The following is a 14,669-nucleotide window of genomic DNA, read 5'->3' as shown; positions in this document are numbered from 1 at the left end:
CTCTCGCGAGAGAGCGGGCGGCGCGCGGCCGGCGGCGGCCGCTCCCCATAAACAGCGGCGCGAGGCCGGGCCTCCCCAGTCAGCGGCGGCGGCGGCAGCGGTTTGGTGTCGAGCTCCGGCTCCGGCTCTTCCCTCCTCGGGTACGTACGGCCTCCCGCGGCTCCCCCGGCCCGGCTCTTCTCGGCCGCGGGGGTGACTCCGCAATATGGTGGAGCCCGGCGGAGCGGGCGGGGGCTGCGGGTCCGGCTCCGTCCGTGGCTCGCCGTGGGGCCGCCTTCGCTGCCTCCGTCATCGGGGCCCCGCGGCCCTCCCGTTCCGCGTCCCGGAGGGCTGCTTGAGGCGCTCCCGGGACCAGAAACTCCCCGGGGGCTCGTCAGCCCTCGGTCGAGGCGCTGTAGTGCCCTGTGCCCGGAGAGGTCCCCGGTGACACCTGAGAACTGGGGCGGCTTCCTCCCCTGGGCGCTGCGGGTCGCCGGGGCAAGCTGCCGGGCTCTGCTGCATGGCCCGCCCTGCCTTCGGCTTCTTTCCGTGGGGATGCGGGAAAGTAGAAGTTAAATTTCGCGGCGTACTTCATTCACTTTGCAGTTCAGGATGTTCTGCTGTCTCTGGAATATGTTTTCATACACCATGGGCTTTGAATCACTCGCCCGCCCTGGTGAGGTGGATCTGACCTTTGTTAGAGCTGAAACTATTCAAGGGTTCTCTGAAACTCTGCTAGACCCTAGCAGTCTTCCCTATCTTTAAGGGCAGGAATAGCTTCACAGACTAACTCCTATTTTAGTGACTAAAACTTAAATCTGTGGTGTGTGTGGCCTGGATCTTTTGGGACACATTGTGGAATAATCCTTGAATTAAGGGCCCTTCTTCCTTCAGAGGCCAGATGCCGCACCGTTAGCCTCTTCTGTTCCGCAGCATGCTTTGCAGTTTCAAGGGAACTTCAGTTGCACTCTGAGTAATCTGACTTGTAATGCTGTGTGAGGAACATTACATGTTTCTGCGGGTATCTCAGTCCTTGGCAGATGGAAGGCAAACTTCTCTGTTACCTGTGCATGTTCCATCTTACTGCAGGCGTTACCTTATGGCACGTGTGTGTTAATAGGTGCAAATATGCCTGTAAAATGTTAACAGCACGCCTTCGTCCTTGCTCCCCATTATGTAACAGGGAAAAGTTTTATTTGACCCCAGGCAGAATATTAACACACTCCTTTTGGTACTGTCATATGTATGAGAGAAAAAATTGCTGTTGGCTTTCTGACAAGCCCAGTAGAAAGCCTTGAAAACCAGTCTTTTCAAGGACTGTCTCTTAGCTGGCCTTTCTATGCAGATTCTTCTGGAACTTCAGTGTCATATAAAAGCATTAATGCAAAAAGTGCTTCTTGCAGACTTAGTTCAGCCTGCTTATGTTCATAGGATGACAGTGCGCTTCTGTGTGTTCTCCTTGTGTGGTACTGCAATACCCCTCTCCTTTTTTAAGGTTGATATGAGGAGAGCTGTTAATATTTTCATCATGAGAATGCATGTTGGAAAATAATTGAGTAGCGTGGGCTTGTTGAACGACTGGTGTCTGCAGTCTGTTTCAGTGTGGGATGGATAATAATTAGGTCTAAATTAGCATAAAGGAGAGTTATTTGCTGCAGTGGGAAATTCCTATGCTGTGTATTACAGGCATAGTAACTTTTGAGGAAGCTGAGCAGGGGGAGCCCTACAAAAACATCAGATATGGCGCTAGAGATGATGAATTCCTTGGAATGATTTGGGAGAATTGAGCTGAGGTTACTGAAATGAGTGTTTCACCTCAATCTTCCATGTGTTTCCAAGATCTGGACAACAACGATAACTGAAACTTCAAACTTGACTCCCTTATCCTAATAGAAGCTTTATTCTGAATAAGGATATTAGTGATGGAGTCTTCACCTGAGTTAGACATCCTAAATTATAATTTTAGTAACTTGTTGGGTGGCATTGCTTTGTCCTGGCTCAACAGATAAGCCCAAGTATGTCTGTCTTCTCTAGAAAAATTAAATTAATGCACTAATAAGTAGCTCTTCAGTAATGCTGCAGTGGACTGCTGTACCTCAAAGGCTGTACCTTGCATGTACCCTACTTGCTTTACCTAAACCAAACAATGTAATTAGGAAACAAAGTTTGGGTTTTCTGAATTGTTACAATGAAATGTAATTCCCGTGTGCAAGACTGTGAATATCTTAATCCCCTTGATCAATGGGCTTGATTACAAAAGGGTTGTTGGTTTCAAAGTCTGGTGATTAGATCAAGTGGATGTGAGGATGCTGTAACTCAGATATGCTTCTTTCATAGGCTGTGTAAGACTCAAGACCTGAAAAAATGGCATTGGCAGCAATTGATCCTCAGCAGGTAAGTCTGAGTTGGCCCCATAGATTTTTATGTCTACTTCAGAAAATTAGGAGGCAACTAACCTCTTTCTCTTTTAAACAGAACATTGTATCAAGGGTTGTCAACCTTCCCTTGGTGAGCTCCACCTATGATATGGTGTCCACAGCTTACATCACCACAAAGGATAACCACCCTTACCTGAAGTCAGTATGTGAGATAGCAGAGAAAGGAGTGAAGACGATTACTTCGGTAGCCATGACAAGTGCTATGCCTATCATCCAGAAACTGGAACCACAAAGTAAGGCAAAGATGGAGCTGTTGATAACTTTAGTTCAGCTGATTGCTTTATATATCCAGATGCACTTAAGAGTTTAGTGTGGTCGTGCTGGTCTGGAGTGCCGTTTCAGGTAGCTGACTGAACCTGTTGCCTGGCTTGTTGAGTAACTGATTACAGATGGTTATGATTTAACATAAAAAAAAAAAATCCAGAGCCAAAGCAGATTCTGGCTTTTGTAATACTAAACTGACTGACTCATCCTGATATGCAAGATGGTTACATAGGTGCTTGCTCAACACCTTCCTCCCCTTTCACCTGGTTTCAAATGCTGGTTTGTACTTTCTCTCACCGAGGACAACTTGTGGTTAAAACAAAGCTGTTGTAACCAGGAGCCTGGTTTCACAAAGCGGCAGGTGCTTTAGCTTGTTCTAGCAGTTGCTTGTAAAACATCAAATGGATTTTCTCTGCCTGCAAGTGAGGTTTTTTTGGCACTGTAAACCTGCCTTGTTCTTGGGCTTTCTTGCCTCAGATCTTACTGAAAAGGGGAGAAAACTGCTTTAAGAGCATAGTTTCATGAGCACTCCGTCAAGAGGAATTCTTAATCGGAGTTATTTATACTAAGGGCAGGAAAAAAAAACTAAATTAAAACTAACTATTGTTATTTTTTTATAGTTGTAGTTGCCAACAACTATGCGTGTATAGGTCTAGACAAAATTGAAGAGAGACTGCCTATACTCAATCAGCCCACTGACAAGGTAAGCTCTTTCCATGTACATATACTAAGCAGAAGAACTATACAGCCTTCTTCTTTTCTAGTATTACTGAAAATACATGGAGACAGATTTCAGGCGCTACATGTGCGCCTGAAGCACAGCTTAGAAGCAATGAGGAAGTAAAACGTGTTTCTGTAGAATTGTCTGTTGCCTTTGCGAGGCCATTAAGCCTCTCTCTCTTTTTTTTTTTTTTTTCCCCTTCATTTTACTCACCACTTGACACCTCTGTAGGTGCTGTTCACTGGTGGGTATCTTTCTTAAAATTTAGGTCCTTACCTCTTTCCTGCTCAGTGTGAAGCAAATAGTGTCCAAATTACATTTACTGAAGTGTTTTGAGCTGAAGGCCGTGTGGCAGTCATATTTTATTGTCTTATACACGTGTTTTCAGGGCAGAATTTCTCCTAGATAACAAATACTTGTATAAGCTTTAGTGCAAACTTAGATTTCCTGGATTATGCAGCTCTCCCTAGAAGACATTTCTAGTGAATCAACCTGTTTCCTCTGGCAGGTTGTCGCCAATGCCAAGGATGTAGTTGTTGGAGCCAGAGAAGCTGTAACAACCACTGTGACTGGTGCCAAGGAAACCGTTGCTCACACAATCACTGGAGTTGTGGGCAAAACCAAAGAAGCGATGCAAGACAGCGTAGAAATGACCAAGTCAGTTGTCAATGGCAGCATTAACACTGTCCTAGGAAGTCGTGTGGTGCAGATGGTGAGCAGTGGAGTGGACAGTGCTCTCACTAAATCGGAGACCCTTGTTGACCAGTATCTCCCACTTACAGAAGCAGAACTAGGTAAGACCAATTCAAGGTTTGATTTTTGTGGGAATGCTTATAATGGAGAGAAGCAAGCAGTCATCCATTTATTACTTACTCATAGTGGGGAGGGGGCATGTGCTTCCCAAACTGCCCTTTGCCTTGCTGGTTGTAATAGCATCATCTTCATGGGAAAGCAGAGTGAAAGTGAGCATTTCCACATGTGGTGATCTGTCAATGTGTCCTGGTGCTAAAGGACTACTGAACAAGTTCAGTATTCAGCCATTACTAAGCAAATAAAATAGCCTCAGACCGCTTAAGTTTTCTTCCAGTGGTCAATTTGCTTATTTTCTACGTATCTAGAGAAAGAAGCTGCAAAAGTTGAAGGTTTTGAAGTTGGAGTTCAAAAGCCAAGCTACTACGTTAGACTAGGATCCCTGTCTTCAAAGGTCCGCACACGTGCCTACCAACAAGCCTTAAACAAAGTTAGAGATGCTAAACAGAAAAGCCAGGAGACCATCTCTCAGCTCCACCACACTGTTAATCTGGTAAGTCTAAGATTTCACTTGGGTATAAAAAGCAAACATTGGCATAGTTTCAGAGTGCAGAAAACAGCCAAAAGAGGCATAGGAAAACTGGAATTGCACGCTCGGTGTAAATTCCTTTTCTAAATACAAAGCACTTCCTGTTTGGAGCTTTCCACCACCATTCAGGAGAGGTCCTAAGACAGGCTGAGCTGTAAACTAATCGGGAATTACTTGTAATTTTAAGCACTGCAGAAACAGAAGTGACATGTTTAAAATTATATTCATTTTTTAGAGCACTGGGTTTGACACAGTCTTCATTCGGTTAAAAATGTCTTGCAATTTAGAAACATTTCAGTCCTTTAAGTCCTTTTTAAAAATAAAATGTAAGATTCTTCATGGGCTTGCTTTTGCTCTGGGTATCTCTGAGCATTCCTGGGAACTTCAGTAGTCTTATCCTAACAACGTACCTTTATGTACAGGACAAACTGTGCATAAAGAGTCATGGCCTTCTATATACTTTCAAATCCTTGTGTAGGATGCTAGTCGGGGAGGGGGAAATAGTTGAGGTAGAGGGTTACACTACATAACATCTGAAAACTGCTTCCAGTTTTCTCTTGAAGAGAACGATCACATTCTTAATATTTCCCAAAGTCTTTTATACTGAACTTTTAAAGTATTTAAAAAGGAGGCTACAAAGCAGCTAAGGTAGGGTAGCCCTAATGGAACTGTTTGGACTCTGCTTTACTTCCTTATTTGGCTGTGTTTCAGATCGAGTATGCCAGAAAGAACATGAATAGTGCCAATCAGAAACTTCTTGATGCTCAGGAAAAGCTTTATCAGTCCTGGGTAGAATGGAAGAACAATACAGGCCAAAATGATGGTGATGAACTGCATAGCGCTGAGGTAAATAGATGTAAATGTAAACCAGGATTAAATGGATTGTATACTGTCAAGGTAATGGCAAACTAACAGTCCCCAAAGTGCACAGCATCTTAGCAGCAGAGAAGGTTATGTGCCAACGTGGAATTTGAATGCTGAAGCTCAGGGCAGCTGACTAGTGACTACTATGAAAAGTAGGGGATAACCCAAACTCTTAAATGAGCCTACTTCCTGCAAACACTTTGGGGTTCATTCTCCTTTCAGGAGAATGCTTATCTGTGTTGGGATGTCCATGTCTAGATCTGCTAGGCCTTACTTATCTGATATGGCCAGACCAGAAATAAAAATTTCTCAGCATACAGCAGTCTTGGGCACCAACTCACTGAGTCTTATGTGTAGCTTTAAACTGTGGTTCATTGCTTAGAATATCCTACTGTTACTTCTTACCCATAGCTGAAACAAGAGCTTGCTTTTCTGTCGCTGGGTAGAAGCTACTGATGTTTCTGTTCCACAAAGTACTTGAGCATTGAAGAAATATCAAGTACTTTCAAGCCTCTGACTCTTCAGACTTCAGACTAAGCTATAGCTTTATTTTACTTACATGTGCTTCTTTATTTATCTTGAGCAACATAGAGTTGCTCCAGACATAAAAAGATACTAACGTGCTGTTATGCTCTTTGTTTCCAGCACATTGAGTCAAGAACTCTAGCTATTGCACAGAACCTCACTCAGCAGCTTCAGACCACCTGCCTCACCCTGGTCTCAAGCCTCCAGGGGCTGCCACAGCACGTGCAGGATCAGGTTTACAGTGTCGGGTCAATGGCAGGTGATGTCTACCAGAGCTTTCGGTCAGCGTCCTCCTTCCAAGAGTTATCGGACAGCTTTCTTACCACTAGCAAAGGGCAGCTGAAGAGGATGAAGGAGTCTCTGGATGATGTGATGGATTATCTTGTTAACAACACGCCGCTCAACTGGCTGGTAGGTCCCTTTTACCCACAACTGCCTGGCACTCAGCATGCTGAGAGCAATGGTGAAGGGGAGAAAAACTCCAGCCAGAAAGACAAACAGCCTGAACACACTGCTGAGTAAATGGCATAGCATGCACGTACTCTGCTGACTGACCAAACAAGTGGCCTAGCAAGTGTAGCTGTCAAAAAGCCTTGGAAAAAAATCTATAAACGTAAGAGTGGGAGAATGATACCCAAAAACGATGCTCAGGGCTGTGTTGTCCTGTGTAGTTACGCCACTCTAAAACTCAGATTGTCTCAAATGCCAAAATATTGGCAGCTTACAGTTGTCCAGATGCCTTTGTTTGTCTGTCAAGTTAAGAAACCTCACCAAGCTTGTTAATGGTATTAATACTGTTAGCCTAAATGAAACCTCCCATAGCTAAAAACATTTGATTTGTTGTTTACTCTGTACCAAAATGGTATGAAAGCCTTACATACTGTGAAATGCATTTAAAAGCCCTTCAGTCTAGCTAGATTTGCTTAAATTCCATATGGTGCAGACCATACGTTTGACTATTACGGATCTGACTGTCTCAAATTCTACTGCTACACAGTTAATGACAAAAGTTCTGAGTGCAGAATTCCAAAGCTGAAGTGGGGTTTCTGAATGAGTCAGCTGGAGCTACTTAAATGCTGTGACAGTGCTAACATTAACTCAAACTTAACTATTGTATAACACGGTAACCCAATCGCAGAATGATAGAGTATCTCACGTTGGAAGGGACCCAGAAGGATCATCGAGTCTAACTCCCTGCTTCTGGCAGGACTACCTAAAATTAAACCGTATGACTAAGCGTCATCCAGATGCTTCTTGAACTCTGATAGGCTTGGTGTCATGACCAGTTCCCTGGGAACCCTGTTCCAGTGACTGACCAAATCATTATCAATACATCTATTTCCGTATGCAGTATAAAGATAAGATTCATGCTGTTTGTACCCAGGTGCCTGCTGTTGTGGGGGTTGTTGGGGTTTTTTTTGTAGCTATATCTTTTTGTAATTCATTTTGTATTTTAGTAATAAATGCTTCAGTAGTCAAAGTCTGTCTCCATTTCAGTTGTGTTTTAAAACAAATGTAACTTGCTGTTCTGTGAGTCCTTCAGACTGGGTCCAGCAGAAAGCAAGCTTGAACTGCAAATGAAGTAGACACGCATTGAAAGTGTGTGTGTGTGTATGTGTAGATAGGTGGGATACTGCTGCAGCATTTCCTTCTTCCCTTTGAGTTCCTGTGCATCTTTCCATTCAGTCTTTACTCCTGGTTTTTTTGGTGCTTGCTACTGTGTATAATGATGACGTAAGCTGTGAGCTGATGGATGCTCTAATATTGAGAAGAGAAGGATATGCACAAAAATCCCTGTCATGCCTTTGCAGTAGGCATTCTGTTTGTGTGAGACTGCTGGATACCTGCTTTGGCTGCTGGCTTCCTATAACAGTATATATTCCTCAGCTGCAAACACCAGTTTTAACCTCTTTATTTACCCTCTTTTGAACTTGAGTGCCTAATGTACACTAACACTCAGCTACTTGGGTGGAATTGTTCCTCAGTAAATCCTGTGAATCCCTCCCCTGGAAGAGAATTACAGTCACTAAGAAATAAGCTTTCTTGGTTTAGTGCTGTGCAGGTAAGTTGTATCTGTGTTCTTAAGCATGCTCTGTGGAACTGCGAGTTGTGACCATTGAGTGTAGCGACACCGGCCACCATTTCCAAAGAGGGCAGGTCACCAAAGAGTGTGCAGCAACAGTAAGGCTCAGAGGAAGGCTGCCACCTAGTGGCATGTTGCTACATGGAGCAGTGCTTCCACCTGGTAGGACGGTGGCACTAAAAGAAATTACACTTAGTCCAGCTTTCTAATGCGAGAGGGCTTACTGAGCTGCTAAAGCAGGGTTGGCCTAGAAGCGTTAGGAAGACCGTGTTTTAAGCACAATATTAAAGAAAATTGTAATGACAGAGGAGTACGGATAAAAATTCTGTAACTTCCAGCTTTAAATGCCTTCTGTAAGGGAGCTGTTTAACATGAAATTAATGTGAGATAGTGAGAACTCCTTTTCAGCTAGGGCCTCAGTTAAGACTTCTGGAATTCTTTCAGCAATTAATTGTGTTTAAGTATAGAATGACTCCAGCCAGAGAATATCCTTTTTTATCTCAACTTCAAATAAAATTTGTAGAGTGCATCCACTATTGTAGAGGTGCTCGCAACAGGAGGGACTAAACAGGTTTGGGAGCAGCTGGCAGTTCAAAGAACGGAATTCCCACTCTTATGTGTATTTTAAAATCTGAAGGCTGTGGGCCTTCATTCTGAGGTGATCAACCAAATAAGATACTCAGACTGCTCACTGCCTGTTGAGTACTAGGAAATAAACAGCCCCACCTAGTATTACTGCAAGAGCAACACATCTCTTGGTTCTGTCTTAAGTTGCACTGTTGTTTTGTGCTCTCTTAGACAGTTGTCCATCTGCACTGCATGTCAGCAAGCAGATGAAGTAAGCCCTTCAGATCATTCCTCCTTCACTGTCCGCTGTCGGGTTGCTTCTGTGTTAAGTGTTCCTTTGACTGCTGACACCTCACCTAAGAACTAGTGGTGGCAAACAGAGGAATGCCTGGTTAAATGCCTACCTCATAGTTGGGCTAACAGCCTGTTACACCAAAATGCTGTGTGCAGGTTCCTGCATCATGCTCTTGTGTGTGGCTGTTTCAGACAAAGTGCGTAAGTTTCTATCCACCCCCTCTAATAGAATTAGGAACCCTTCCTTGGAGGAAGAGGGCTGAATAACAGCAACTTAGTTTGTTCCTGGTTTATTATCTTGAATAAAAGTCTCTGGATGGAAATTACTAGACTCTGCTAATAAGAACAGCACTAGATGCATCCAGAATTGCAAGTCACAGTTGCCATTCACGGATATCTTCTTGCTGGTAATCCAGTACAGCATATTGCTAGTGTCCATTCTAGTTACAAGCCTACAGACAAAACTTGGTATTTTTCCTTAGTGCAGTAAGAGACAGTGACTATTAAAACCCCTGCTCAAGGCAAGAATGACATGGACACCTTCCATAGCCATCATTGGGGTTTCTTGCCACAGTGGACTGAAGCTGAAGTATGTGCTAATAACTGCTGAAAACTCTCAAATAGAAGGAGGAAAATCTGAGACATTAAAAGAACTTAAATATTTTCTGCCACCGTACCTGCTGCTTTGCAATTGCACATACCACACAGCTCAGCTGCACTGCACAGAAACTTGCTTGCACTCATTCCAAAAACACTTTTGATGATATAGCCTGAGCTAGAAAACTGTGAAGGCTCTTCTGGAACCTTTAAAAAAAGGTTAAGATCAGGTATGTCGAAAATTATAGGAAATAGTTGATTCTACTTGCAGCAAAGAAGATAAATTAGATGAAATGGAATAGTGTCAAAGACACACAAAACCTGGGATGGTAAAGGCTAGAATACTAACAAAGCATTTATCAGTGGTAAGGTTATTTAAGGTTTATAAAAATAAGTGATTCAACTGAAAGGTAGAGCAGCAGGGTCAGCCTGGGTTGGGTGCCTCTGAAAAGGGAGGGACCTTGAATAAAGAAATTCCTGGGCACTTAAACCCTTGCAATCTGTACCAGCCCCCCCTCCCGCACTGGTCGTGCATCTTTTAGTCCAATGGTGATTTTTGTTCTGGGGTCTTCTAACATCTCATTGGATATTTTATTGTGTCCAGGCGGGCAGGGCATTGACTGCTCTTACCTTGTTGATTTGCAGCCTCTGCTGAGGGTTGTAGCTGCCTTACCTTCTGGTTTATGCTTCTTGTGCACCTGCGTTCCCTGGCAGAATAGGGGAAACTGGAAAGTCCCAGCCTTGGGGAAACACTAACAATACATCAGTGTGTTATTAACATTTTCCTCACGCTCAAAGACTAAACACAGCACTGTACAAGCTGCTCGGAAAATTACTAAGAAAATTTACTGTTGAGGCATAAAGGCTTCAGAAAATCTAGCTACTCATGCTAAGTAAAGCATAAATTATGCTTTACAAACAGTGTAACTCCCACGATATTACAACCCTAAGTAATTTATTCTGATTAAGTCTTACTTAATTTAAGCTAAATGACTAGTATCTCTCAACATTGGTCAAATTGAAATTGCAAGATTTGTATAAGGACTGGAGTTGCAGGAATATAGCTAGTTTGCCTCAAACTAAAGAAAGGTGAAAGCTTTTGAAATCCCTCCCACTCTTTAAGATTATTTCTTTTGCAATATTCTTTTCCAAACTGCGACTTACAGGAATAGCTAGTAAAACAGGCAAAAGGATTTGGAAGCAACTGATGGATTATTTATCTTTATTTTAAAAAACTCACAAAAATAAACGAAAACCCACCAAAAAAACCACCCAAAAACTTATCTAAGCCATCTAATTGAAAATAGAAAATGAAACCTAACTTATTTTTTTAAGCATGGCCTGCTGGTCGTTTGCATGATCAGAAAGTCTTACACACAATAGCTTGCCGGAGGAATTGTGCACATCATTTTGTTAAATGTATTTCTTTGTGTAACAAGATGGAAATTTTATTTCTTTTGGATGGTACAGTCTCTGATGACTGAATATAAGTGCTTGTTCTGAAAGTACACGAAATAAGAACCGTCTCTCAAATTGCTAGTGGCTCAGTTCTGAGAACATATGAAGCAAGAAAAAAAATGGATTAAAGTTATGTTGGTATTGACATATAACACTGAAGTATGTTTTGCACTCTTCATGCAAATATTTTGCAAGTTTTGCACCATTCTGTGTAAATGACATAGCTGCATCTTACAGAAAAATGGCATGAAGAGTCATAAACTGGCCTTATTCTTTGTTGTTTCAGCTTCCTTTCAACCATGAGAAATGATAAGGAAGTGAAGGTCCTGCGCCCAAGCAAGCCCGTAACACCAAGGGCTTTGCATTGTTTTAGTTAGGCTGTTGCAGATGGTATTCTCTATAAATATACTACTGAAATAAACATGCTATTCTAATTTAGAATATGCTATTCTAATAAAATTTAGCATGTTCAAAACTGAGATAAATCATACTGACACCAACCCTGTTTCACTCTGATGCTGACAGATACAAACCAATTTGAAATTCTTTGACGGCTAGGAAAATCTTGCTGCAATGTTGAAGGAGCCAGCTGCTTATAATGTGTGCATTGAGGAGATGAAGAAATCACAAACTTAAATTTGAGTGATTATCCCCCTGTCAGTAAGAACAACATGAATAAAAGTAATAAAAGTTAATAAATTATCACCGGTCAGATGCAGTTACTGAACATGGTTGTGTGCCCTGCTCACTGCAGATACAGAAGAAAACAACTTGTTTAAACCATCTGTTTGGGCACATTTTAAAACGAGTTTGCATACAGACTACTTGGCCTTAGTCTTGTTAAGTTACCTCCATTTGTACTGCAGTATGAAATACAGGGTTATGTGCTGATAATGGGAAAACTTGGTGATTTCTCTAATTGCAGTGATTAGAGTTTTAGGTAAACTGCCATAAGCAGAAAAATTATCTACCAGCAGATACTTCTTGCTGGTAGAGAGATGTGTTTCCCATATTCCTAGTGCCTTTTGATTTTTTAGGAGACAAATTACTGGTCTCATTTTGGTCAAGTTCGGGTTCTCAAAGAGGTCTACGCATTTCATTGTATTCACACTAGCACCTGGTAAGTCACATGCTGCTTTAATTCTTCTGAAGCTCAATTTTAATTAATATTTTAATTAATATTTATAAGACCCTGGTAGCCCTATGGCTACCTACTCTCTATGGAACTGAGTGATTCATGCTCAGTGCTTCAGTGCTATCTGCAACCTGGCAGCTGAAGTGGGAATCCTTGTATCCTTTGATGTGTTCTCTGTTCTGACATTTCTTCATAGCAGGCAAAGCACAGATTTGTCCTGCATACTATGTCTCGTAGAATCAGTCATAAACAAGGTGTTTTGCAGTTAGGGAATGGATAAAAACCACTTCTCCAGTCAGCACTGAACTTCAGTTACAAAAATGCCCAGAAGCCTCTTCAGGTTGCTGCTTCGTGCACGCAGAACCGAATCCTGTCAGCATGCACCAATCTTTATGTGCTGATCCTGTGCCTGGCTCCAAGTATGTCACATCACCGACATTAAAGCTAACCATGAGTCAAAGTATAGATAAACGTTCTTTTCGTTTGTGGCAAAAACCCCCCAACTTTTCTTTATGAATAAATTGCTTAATTATATCCCATTTTTCAGAAGCGCCTAAGCAATCTAAGTCTTACTAAGGGGACTTAAAGGTTGGGACTTAAGTTCCTAAGTGTCTTAGCCAACATTTTTAGAAGTGTGTAACATCCATGTATCCACTAATGTCTCCGGCAACTCCTGAAAATCGGGTGCTGCTTAACAGTACAGAATATTACAAATGCAGTTAAAACAGAGGCCAAAGTGGAATTGCAGTTCTCCAGATCCTTGTTTCCTCAGGAAAGGTCTGATGCGGTAGGCAGGCAGAGCCGTCCAGAGCAATCCGTACCGAGCTGCTCAGGGCAGGTTCCTCTGCATAGCCTATTGCTCCCAAGGAAAGAAGAAAGGGAAAGTAAGTTTAAAACCTTCCTTTCTTAATTTTCCAGTGACTGGTTTCACTAAACACATTCCACTAAGGTCAGCTCTGTTCCATCTTTGCTATAAAATCCTGTTTTCTAAGAAACTGATCTACATCTTGCATAGTATTTGGTCTGTCTGCATGCTGTGTGTTTCATGTGTGACTGAGCATATTTTACTCTGTATTTAGTATTCTGGGTCTGATTTCTAGAGATGCTGAGCATCTTTCTCTCCTGACTTCAGTGAGGAGTACTGCATAGATTTATTTAGTTTTACTTTTAAATTGATTGAAATTTCATTCCTATGCAGGTTCCAGATTTCACTATTACAGACCTATCTTCGGAATCAGATGATATCCCAGACATTTTGGATTTGGATGAAGATGATCAACAAGACTTTTCACGCACAAATGGCCCTTACACTACAGGGCAAAGAGCTGAGTAAAGAGAAGCATAAAGATGTATTTTTGATACAATGTACTTTTGCCATGTTTAACTTCTATTTCTCCTTTTTAAAGATGAACCTGCCTAGCTTAGGGATTTTGGGGATACTTTTTTTTAATCACTACTGTTTCACTTAGCTGCATCAAAATTCAATTTTTTTTTCCGCCTAAGGAACGCATGCTGTATTAATTCATTAGCATGGGTATCAAGCTCCCATTCTACAAGCCAGGTATAGCCTAACCAGTGTATCGAACTGATCTAATCTTTGTTAGTGATTTGTTCTCCTGCTGGCAGCAGCCGTGAGAACACTCCAGTGCTTTGCATAAAGGGCTGCCAACAAAAGGAGTTGATGAGGATTTACCCACAGAATTTCCCCTTTTTTGGTCTACATGAAAAGCACTTCTGCATCTACCTCTTTGCTGCTGTAAGGGGTAAGAGACTTTGTCTCAGATTCTCTCAGGTTCTTTTTGTTAGGCTCAATACCTAGAGTTTAGAAGCTTAGAGCTTCCCTTATGGCATGGGTGCTTTATGCACAAAAGGACTCCCTTTCTCTTTACATGCCTTCTGTATGCAAAAATTTTGCCCAACCTGATGCTATCAGTTGCGGGGCCTGAGACTAGAAGAGGGTAACTGCTTAAAAAATAAAAGTTTTCTGGGAATAAGGATGACAGTTAAAGAAGGAAGGGGGAGGGAGGGGGAAAGACTGTAAAAAGGAAGGAAAAAAGTGGAGACCAAAGAGATACAAACAGACGTGGGATTAAAGAAGATTTGCAAGGAAGAGAATTGTCGGTAGGGGTACTTCTGGTGATGGTGATGATCCTTTTCCACGTTTAAATAAAATCTCGATGAAAGATTTGCCTACGGAATGCCGACTCCCCGCTCGCTTGCGCACCGTGCCCTTCTGTGGGAGGAGGGGGGGGCGGGCGGGGGTCTGGGGGCAGCCCCGCCGCCTTCCTCTGCCCGGGGCTGAGGCGGAACTCCCCCCGCACAGCCCTCCTCCCCGCGGCCGCGGGGGCCGCCGCAGGCCCGGACACGCTGCCTGGAGCCTCACCCGGGGCTCGGCAGAGCTGCCA

General features: G+C 42.7%; 1 protein-coding gene across 3 annotated transcripts; it reads left to right on the top strand.

Moving 5' to 3' along the window:
- Positions 1-4: 4 nt before the first annotated feature.
- Positions 5-14,453, top strand: PLIN2 (perilipin 2). 3 transcript variants are annotated; one of them, XM_014952599.1, is made up of 9 exons: positions 5-140; positions 2,317-2,373; positions 2,455-2,650; positions 3,302-3,384; positions 3,911-4,196; positions 4,521-4,705; positions 5,453-5,587; positions 6,251-6,541; positions 13,463-14,453. In XM_014952599.1, exons 2-9 carry the CDS (start codon positions 2,344-2,346, stop codon positions 13,595-13,597), a joined length of 1,341 nt encoding a protein of 446 aa, XP_014808085.1. In that variant the 5' UTR covers positions 5-140; positions 2,317-2,343; the 3' UTR covers positions 13,598-14,453. The 3 variants fall into 3 exon arrangements, with proteins under 3 accessions (XP_014808085.1, XP_014808087.1, XP_014808086.1); XM_014952601.1 differs by lacking the exon at positions 13,463-14,453 and adding an exon at positions 8,116-13,456; XM_014952600.1 differs by lacking the exon at positions 13,463-14,453 and having other exon boundaries at positions 6,251-7,613.
- Positions 14,454-14,669: the final 216 nt, after the last annotated feature.

This window comes from Calidris pugnax, unplaced genomic scaffold (assembly GCF_001431845.1).
Source record: "Calidris pugnax isolate Ruff unplaced genomic scaffold, ASM143184v1 scaffold208, whole genome shotgun sequence".
Taxonomy (NCBI): Eukaryota; Metazoa; Chordata; class Aves; order Charadriiformes; family Scolopacidae; genus Calidris; species Calidris pugnax.
The sequence above is the reverse complement of the archived record's forward strand: the minus strand, read 5'-3'. Positions and strand labels throughout refer to the sequence as shown.

Coding starts and splice junctions, on each gene's coding strand:
- PLIN2 (XM_014952599.1), top strand. CDS start 2,344: ATGGCATTGGCAGCAATTGATCCTCAGCAG. Junction 2,651..3,301: donor CCAGAAACTGGAACCACAAA/GTAAGGCAAAGA, acceptor ATTTTTTTATAG/TTGTAGTTGCCAACAACTAT. Junction 6,542..13,462: donor ACACGCCGCTCAACTGGCTG/GTAGGTCCCTTT, acceptor ATTCCTATGCAG/GTTCCAGATTTCACTATTAC.